Below are 10,147 nucleotides of genomic sequence, written 5' to 3' on the forward strand. Positions count from 1 at the left end.
TGGCAACAGCCTTGGCCAGTATCCGGAATCCTTGGGGGTGACAGATGCAGGCTGTCTCTGGTGAAGCATTGAGGTCTGTCAATCATGTCATCCCAGGCAGATACTGGATCCCCTTAGAATGACACCAGAAACTTAGCCAATTATTGAAGTCAATCATCTTCTGCTTGTACTGTGTTATCATTCTGGGTAACGATAGGATACTGTTCAGGGCTAGGGTCATATCCGCCTGGGCTACATGATCCAAGAGCTCCTCCATGTCTCTTTTCATGTAGTCCAAAGCAGTACATCTCAGGTTATTCACACTGACATGAACAATGACAGAGTCATATTTGTACCTGTTGTGGAGTGACCTAAGTGCATGCGTTATGTGACGGATCCTGGTGCCCGACAGGCAGCTGTCTGTTTACCTTCTCATTATTCAACCTAGTGAGAAGGACATCAGTGTGCCTCACTATTGAATCACCTATGACTAGTGTATTGGGCAAGCTGTTTTGCCTTTGGGGCATTGGTTGAGTGGGACACTGTCTAGGTGGGCTATGCGTCATGTGGTTTGTGCTGTGTTGTGATGGTCGAGTGCGTTTCTGCCTTGGAGGTCTCTGCTGTTTGGGGAGATTTCTATTGAGAGCCTCCATGAAGGTGGGTGTGTGGTTTGTGTTTTTATGTGAGAGCTGTGATGGTTGATGTTCTGGAGGGCTATGCGTTCCATGTGGTGTGGTGCAAGTGTTGACCTTCTCCTCTTGAATGGCTATTCCAGTCTTGGCTGGAGAGTGCGTGGCTTCCAATTTTGAAATATAGGTGCATCTCTCATAAGTCAGAGTGTTGGGAGGTAACAGTAAAGGGTTGTCAGTGTACATGAGGCAGTTGCTACATTGCCTCAGGATGACCAGGTTAATAGGAGAAAGCATAGGGAACTGACCTTTGGACATGCCTGGAGGGGTGGGCAATTAGTAAGTACTGAAGCTGTTTTCCTTATGGAAAGTTCAGTGCTGGTAGCAGTTTGTGTGCACAATAATTGCTACAAGAAGATGAATGAAGTGCTAGACTTAATAAGCTAGTTAAAGTGCAACAGAGAAGAGAACTAACAAGATCTAAGGGAAATTTGAAGAGTAGACTTTCAGGCATCGGTAATAGTTTACCCTAGCTTAGCGGCGCTGCATGGTATGAAAACCCATGCAAACACAGGGTTTTAAGGAAGAAAATTAAAAGGGATAGGAATGCTGCCCAAACGGCCAATAAGCTACAATTTCTGAGATAGAAACCACTCCTCTTGCAGTAGATAGGCTATCTAGTGCTTACCACTCCCACTGATAAGCAGAAAGGCTTCCCTCTATCACAGAAAGGTCTGGGGCACTCAGAGACAACAATACAGTCCTGAATACAGCAAATCTGTATCTGGATTATTCTAGTTACAGAAAAAGGTGGGAAAACAAGCAAACGAGCTAGAACTTTTTTTGTTTTTTAGCTTAGCTCAGAAAATACACTTAAAATAGCAATTAAAACACATTAAATCACAATGCAGGCTAGCACACTTGAGTGAGTAGCTAAAGTACAGTAAATGCAGTTGACTTAAATGCAATATAACTAAAAATGACTGAAATAAAGGGCAGTAAGCAATATATTCAAGAATAAAGTAAAACTGAGATATTTAAAGTTTCCCAAAGTTTCTCTTTCTCCTTTCTGCTGCTCTTGTAGGCCTGCAGGACACCAAAATGGGATCTGAGGAGCTTAAACAACTTAAACAAGCGCAAACATGTGCAAACACAATGTGAACTAACACCACACCTGTGTACCCTGTTCAATCGCAGCTTCACTTTAGGCTTTGTCCCTGCTGAAAGGCGCACTGCTACAGTCATCCCACTCCATAAAGGAGAGTGACTACAGACCCTGGAAACTACCGCCCCATTAGTGTGATGAGTCTGAAATGTAAGGCTATGGAGCGCATCATCATGGACCTTATAAATAAGGATATAGGGAATCTCCAAACTCTGGACCCCACGCAATTTGGCTTTGTGAAGGGTAGATCATGCCTGCTCAACCTGGTCGACTTCTTTGAGTCAGTCACCAGAGCTGTGGATGAAGACAAGGTAGTTCATACAGCCTTCCTCGATCTGGCCAGGGCCTTTGATACCATTCCCCACTTAGGAATTATAGATAGACTCACTAAGTCAGGCATTAACCCTTATATCATGTGGTGGGTGGCAAACTGGTTCACTGATAGAACTCATACTGTGAAAGTAGCGTATTCCAAGTCAGACTGCCGACCAGTCACAAATGGAGTCCCACAGGGATCGGTCCTGGGTCCACTCCTGTTTGACATCTACTTCTCTGAAGTCCAGACCAACACAAAGGGACTCTGGCTGACCAGGTTTGCAGACGACTGCAAGCTGGGAGCCATTATTAACTCCCCAAATGACATAGACAATCTACAGAACGGCCTCACTGAGACCAATGACTGGTGTCAAAACCATGGCCTTAAGGTCAATGCCAAAAAATGCATTGTCATTCCCTTTAGGGAAAAACTCAGTGACCATTAAGTACCACATCGATGGTAGTCCACTGAACACTAAAGGCGTTATAAGAGATCTGGGAACACAGGTTGATAGCAACCTCTCCTTTGACAACCACATTGCCACTGTGGTAAGAAAATCCTTCTATGTGGCACATCTCATTACGAAGGGTTTTGCATCTAGGGAGAAAGAGGTGATCGTCTCCCTCTACTCTTCCCTCATTAGGCCAATCAGAGAGTATAATGCCCCATTTGGCAAGTACCTCTATAGACACCTACAACAAATGGATAGGCCACAAATGTACCTCACAAAGAGGATCCTTGGCCTTAAACATATGCCCTATATGGACAGACTTAAAAAACTCCAGCTATTCTCTGTCGCATATCGCCTGCTTAGAGGTGATCTCTGCTTGACCTACAAAGCCATGTCTGACCCAGCACTGTTAAATATGCTACATCTAAAGAAATCCCTCCACACCACATGCTCCAGAGACCTCAACCTCATTACCGCAATCAACAGAACATGCTGAAGGGACAGGTCCTTAAACCAGAGACTGCCTATGCTCTGGAATAAACTTGTCATACATGTCAAGCAGAGCACCTCAGTGGCCCTCTTCAAGAGAAATCTTAATGAGTGGATGGGAAATAGAAAATTCACTCCGGAGATCACTTCAGTGGCCTTACTTGATAGAGGCACTGGGAACTAATGTTGGGCGGCATGATGCCAGAGAAATCCTATGGGCTAGGCTTATAAAGGCTCCAGGACCATTAGCCTAGTAGACACCTATGAACCTAAGCTACAGAGCTATAAAAGCTATAAAAGACACATAACTGGCAACATAAATCATATGTCTATTAACTCATACAGTAATGGTTAGTCAGTTACAGAGAAAGTCAGGCCACTTACAGGCAGGCAAGGACACAAAGAAGTAAATGTCCTTAGAAGCACAGAAGCACGGCACACTACCTACTCACCAGCTACCAAAAGCAGGCAATCAGCATATACTTATCGTGATGCAAAGGAAAAGGCTGTTTATGCCAGATGAAATTACCGCAGTGAAACTGAAGTCTAGCTCGCTTAAATATTCTTCACCTGCAATATCTGGCAGAAAATAAAATGATCACTGCATTAAAAATATAGGAAACAATTCAATAAATGTAAACAATGGGGAGCAGGATTGCCATTGGTTCTTGATAGGGGACAGATATAAAGGAAACATTTCAATGAATCACACAAAAGGGATGTAATGTCAGCATCTCAGAGCACTGCTGAAAAAGCCTTAAATGACAAACATAAATGACCATTTTTCAGGGTTTATGGAATTTTCGTTAAATGTTATGCCCAAACAAGCATTACACAACTCCATAGCTCATGATTTAAATACAGTTAGAAGTTCACCCCTATAAAGTCTGTAATAAACTGAATATAGCAGGAGATGTGATCTACTATTTATTTTGTTAATCAGGCCAAATGGGCACGATTTCAGTGGAGACACGACGCATTCTCAGGTTAAATGACTAGCTCATTGTTATACAGTTTACAAGTGGAAGGTGACTAGATAAAACCCAGGGCTAAATGTCAAAGTTTAATTAGCTAGGAAAACACATAGCTCTAATCCATTTACTTTGCCATGTAAAGAGTTTCTGAATTCTCTCCAGAAGTTTCACTGTGTTAATAAAGTAAAAGCAGAAAGAGACATTATACTCAGTAACATGTCTAACAGCAGCCATACACAAATAAAGAACTTTTACATGTCATTATGGGGCTGCTTACAACAGCTTCCTCCTTACGTAAAGAAAATTGTGTGTTAACCTGAAAATTTAGATTTTGTGAGATCACATGCAGCATTACTTAAAATAACTTAGTAATATCCTTGTAACCATCTGTTCACAACATATTAGTTATTATAAAACAACAAGCTAAAACATTTCTTGATGTTAGATTTAATCCACAAGTACAAGATAACATATGTAAATTTTCAAAAAATGAATAAAAATTAAAATGATCTTCCAGAGAAGTACTGAGGTTACTAGTAACAGCTGACATGAAAAAAAAAAAATAAATAAATGGTCTCAATACAGATCACCATGCTCTTAGAGTTATTCAGTATAAAGTACTGTGAGTGTGGGGGGAGGGGTGCAGGAGGACTCTCCCACACAATAATATTTTAAAAAGTCATTTGTTTCACTGCTTAGTAGATTTAATGACTACAGTGCTAGTCTATCAGTTGTGGTGAGATGGTTTGTCTAGTTAATGAATGTCAGCTCAAAGTTATATCAATCCCACTTATTTACAAGCAGCTTTCATAATTCTCCTATAGGCTTGGGATAGATAATACCCTTCCACCTACTTGGTTCAATAAAAATATGCTCTCTAATACAATAGTCACAGTTGCACCAGATCCTGTCCATTAACTCCAACCTATCATACAAGGTAGGGAAGCTCAACACATATTTTCTATTACAATTATCCAATCCACCCAGGTACCACATCTGCTATCTACTGGTACCCATCATTTGACAGGAAATTTGTGAACTGAAACTACCTCAAGTTAAAGCCAAGACAGGCAATAAGGACACTTTAGCCTACAGTTATTAATGCAACACAATCTTTTTTGCATATTGGTTAAAATCTGGAATACCACATTCCCCCATAGTAGTAGGTAGTAAGACCTTCCATTTTGCCATCCAGTGTAGTCTAGATTCCTGGTTACAGCCCAACAGCAATCTTTATAACATCTGTGCTTTATTATGCCACCTCAAAGAATTAACATGACTGGCCACAGATACAAATTTACAGAAGAGAGACATGCATACTGCAGACAATTCAGTCAGAAAATGAAGCTTAATAGATTTCTATCTTTTTAATGTGTGTTTAAAATTAACAGGCACACTGCTCATATTCTGTGCCTCCATGGCTCCATATCCATTATTATCCAAATCCTCCACCCAGAAGACAGCTCTAAAAGATAGTCTTACTCTATGTTTTGTAAAGTAAGCCATGTGCAATAAACTGAGCAATGCATAAACACTAGAACAATGGATTATTTCTGGTGCATTATGGACAACAGAATGCTGCAGCAGCTCCCTAAGCTACACCCTGTAAGACTACTGACAACAGCAGAATAATGACGTCTCCAAACAGGCTCACATTGCTAGAGCCGCATAATCAGTGAATAAATGTGCAGCAAATCAAAACCTACCTGAACAAGATCACCCAGCGTGAGTCTGTACCACTGTAATACACTGAAATTGCCTACTAGGAGCAAAAAACTGAAACTATTATGCAACAGTTTGAGCCAGAAGTATCGGTAGTAAAGTTACACATTATTTTTCACAACTCAAGGATACAACAGTGTCTCTTTAAAATGATACACCTGCAGTGAGGGTTTATGTATATTTGTGAGTCTGTTTAATTTTTGCAGTTGCATAAAAGCATCAGAATCCAGCATAATATGAATATGAAGTTTCAGCTTTAATAAAAGACATTAACAAAACTAATGGACTCAGCATAAACAGAAGTCTGTAATCTAAAAAACCGTAGCACTTTATGCATGTTCCTAAACTAACAAAGATGGTCTTAATTTGTATAGAAGAGCTGGTCAACTGAAAAAGTAGTTTTATATGCACGTACCTAAAATTAACCGAGATGAAGGAGAACAGCATTTAAAACAGATGCCTTACATATACACATTTAATTTAATGTACTTTAATCGTTATAACTGGAAAATGAAGTGGTCTACCTTGGACTCAGTAGACAACGGCAAAGATAAATGCAAAATATATACTGGCAGCTTTTGAAATACCTGATCAAGCATCATTTTGTTAAGGAGTGAATAGAACTGGAATGCCAGGAGGAGACCAGCAAAGACATGGGAAGAGAATGAAATGTCAGAAAGACAGTGTCTAGAGATCAGGATTGAACTCTGGAGCTCTGACGCAAAGATCTTAACTACTGTATCACAATGCAGCCACATGTCTGCAGCATATGTGCATGTGCTAAGCATGTGCATTTACAGATGTCACACACAGCTGCAGTACAGTACCATTCTTTAAGATTTCCTGTGCATACATGGTAATGTTTATGTGACATACATCCCTGAGTAACGTATGTGTAATAAGAAGAGTGAAGAGTCGAGTATGGAGCCCTGAGGTACCACTAAAGCTAGACTTGCAATTTCAGAGAGGTAATTTCAGCTGGAAACAGAGAAGGTTCTATTAACTTAAGAAATGTTTGGACCATCCCAATACACTTAGGAAGAAAATCTATAATAAGATAGTTTGCTATGTACAGTGTTATATTTTGTCTTATAACTGTTTCAAAAGTCCTTTTTAAATTAAGAAACTAGAATCTGTTAATAGCCCATTTCCATACTGGAGTACATTTAAGAAGTTAGGGTAAACAGATATTAGATTTGGAATGAAAGTCATGCTGCATGTCAACAAGAGACCATATTTTATTTATTTATTATTTGATGACCGTTAGTCCCACTAGGCCAGTATCCTCTTTCCAGCTGAAATTTGGCCACAGCACTAGGAAACTTCCACTACTCTTTTTTTGATAAGTGCCATGAGATATTTTTACATCCATCTGAGCTACCACCAAGTCAAGCAGATGGGACCTCTGACTAATGTTTCACATAAAGTATGACACACTCAAGAGCGCAGCACCCCCATATGATGCATTGCAATGACAGTACTGGAAAATTAATCCAAGTACTTGTGCTGGAATTGAACCCAGAGTCTTATGAGCTTCCATCATCAAAGGCGAGCATGCTGCATTTTTTTAAGTACCTGACAGAAAATAAGCACTTTAAAGATTTTTGCCAATGTGCAAATATTTGCAATAGGCCTGTAGTGATTGGCACTATTAGTATGTGGGACCTTTGTGGGGGGGGGGGGCTTGCTAAGGGATGCTTGAAGCTAGGTGATATTTTATCTGTGATGAGAAATAAACTGAAGATGCAACCTACAGGTTTAGCAAGAAAACTCTGTGATTCTTTTAAGAATTTTAGAATGCAGACTAGGGAAGTTTTGGTTATATCTGTATGTTAATGTTGCAAGATATCATTTTATTTCTTTGGTAGTGCAACACCTTCTACAACTAACTGCTGAACAGGAAGATTGGGTTGACTGGTGCTAAGTGCTCAGTGCATGGAGTTGATACAATAAAATGATGACAGTAAGAGCAACTTTTGGACAGTTATTGACTGTGACACAAGAAAGATTCACTCAGTTTAGCTTGTGTATTATGCCAAGCTGTATAAATGAAAGCAAACTATTTTTCACTGCTTGCTGAGAATGCCAAATCATTTTGCATATAAAAAGTTGCACGTGCCTGCAAAGCAATACCATGTGGCTCTTCATACATCAGCTTATTTACTGAATGATTTAGGCTTGTTACAAAAAGAAAGCAAAAACTGTCTGGTTTTGAAAATGAACACAATACAGTGTAGATCACCAGCAACAACTAATAGTGCATAGTACACATGCTTATTAATAGTACAGTATTTAACTTAGCCATTATACCACAGTGTTTACTGCATCTGAATACTGTGTGTGCTTTAAGTGACATTTATTTTATAAGTAATCTGTGAAGAATATAGCTGTATGTGTAAATTATATAACTACTTTCCTCAGACATACAATTAAAGTGGAGAAAAATATAGTCAGCTGCTCATGCACGAAGGGTGTAGCCACTGGCTGATGCAGAGTTCTGCAAGTCTGAGCAGCTGACTGTCTTTATGAGAATTAAATTTAAATACAACTTTCTTTACAAGAAAATTACAAACATAACAGATAAACCAATGTGCAACCCCAAACACTAATATTTTTAAGTGAATGAGGTCTGCAGTTTGAGATGCCCAATCTTATTATTATTTTAACTCTTGCCTTGGCAAGCCTTATAATTAGGGTACCTTGGAATTTTCTTAAACATGCAAATAATGACCAGAGCAGAAGCACTGTGCAACCCTAGTGGCTGGGTGTTTTTTCTCCAAATACTAGTGTCAGAACAGCACTTGAATCTCAAGCTATCATGTGAAAAAATAAATAAATGAAAAATAAAACAGATTATATTTTATTTCTTATAAACTTAAATGACTCTGTTTGTGTTGTGCTAGCACCAGACAACTTAACGAGTAAAACACCATGCCAGGTAAGTTTTTTTTTTTGTAAAAACTCCTGCTTGCAATGAACTTGGCAAGCTCACATCCTAGCCGCTGTCTCTTGCTCTGCTATTATAAATATATTGCTATTATGTTTATATATATAAACTCACTGTAAGTTGTTTAATGTAATGCACCAAACGTTTTCTATCACTTTCAGATTTTTAAATTCTAAAAGAAGCACTGCATTCATACCTCTCAACTTCTTAGTGCAAGAAATCTGGACAAAGCCTAAAATAATAGGTGGACAAAGGCCCAGAAAAATGGACAGATTTTAAATCTTACTCTTGTAAACCTAGTTGTAAAATAACAGGATTTGTGTTAGCATGCATTTTTTGAAGGTTATAAAGTCTGAAACTCAAACGTATGTCATTATTTAGTGACTTCAATTCTTAGTGCTTTACCAGAAACCAATGCATTTTATTTGGAACAGCCCAGCACGTTTGAGGGATAAACCTGTACATTCCGTAAAATCTGGACAGTTACGATGTATGGTTAAGAAGTGTTATTATATTTTCTCCTAAAGAGTACTTCGCAATTAGGTTGTGTAAAAATTTTAAACAAATCAGAAAATACCTGCAGTAAAACTGAGATCCATCAGACGCTAAAAAGCCATCATAATGGGCATTCAACAAGTCTCCTTTTTTGCTCTTCTGAGTGCAGCCTTCCGGGAGGTGAATCACTTCAATTTTGACCTCTTCTCCTTGCACTTCTTCACTAGTTTTGGCATCTGTCTGGCTTAATACAAGGCTGTAACCCTGTACAAATAAAAGTATCAAACTGATAAATGACATGATTTTGCAAGAATAATGCAAACTACACAAAGCTATGAATACTTTGCTTTTTACAGCGCTTTGCAACTCTTTGAACGCGTGGCAACCGCGTGACGTCAGAGATCAAAAACTATTATTGTCGCTTACATTATTGATGCTGCGGGGATTCGCACAGCAGATGTTCCCAGAGCCAGATGTTACTCAATGCTGATTGGCTGCTTGCAAAAATGACGGCTTGTAAAAGACCGGAAGGCAGTTTTTTATGTGCATTAGCAGAGCAGCAACGGAATGAAATTCTGTGATTATACTGAGCTCGTACGAATAAGTAATTTGGTGATGCACAGTAGGTGAAGTTATGAAAAAAACATTTTGTTATTTTCAAATTTAGACAATTATGTGCAACATTTGAAGATTCAGTACCTCGGCTTCACTTATATGATTGTAATTAAAAGAGTTAGGATGCTAAAAGTGAGCCAGGGAAGAGGATCACTGTCAGACAGATTAATGTGTGCTTATTAGTTGTCTAACTGAGGACTTCAGTATTTTTAGGAAGCTGTTTTACTATACCTAGGATTTCCATGACCATGCATTTTCTGAAGGTTATAAAGTCAAATGTATGTCATTACTTAGTGACTTAAGTCCTCAGTGACTTGACAGAAGAACACAGATTTTATGAGAAACAGTCCAAAATGTGAGGCAAA

The 10,147-nt window shown here is 39.0% G+C and overlaps 1 protein-coding gene across 1 annotated transcript in view; it reads right to left on the reverse strand.

The window, feature by feature from the left end:
- FKBP7 (FKBP prolyl isomerase 7) overlaps positions 1–9,583 on the reverse strand; it is a 162,597-nt gene extending 153,014 nt beyond the window's left edge. Inside the window, exon 1 of the mRNA XM_044075273.1 lies at positions 9,250–9,583. Within this exon, the coding sequence (XP_043931208.1) occupies positions 9,250–9,467 (218 nt within the window). The 5' untranslated portion in view covers positions 9,468–9,583. The remainder of the gene's footprint in view (positions 1–9,249) is intronic.
- Between the last annotated feature and the right edge of the window lie 564 nt (positions 9,584–10,147).

This window comes from Protopterus annectens, chromosome 6.part0 (assembly GCF_019279795.1).
Source record: "Protopterus annectens isolate FY-2018-M chromosome 6.part0, PAN1.0, whole genome shotgun sequence".
Lineage (NCBI taxonomy): Eukaryota > Metazoa > Chordata > Ceratodontiformes > Protopteridae > Protopterus > Protopterus annectens.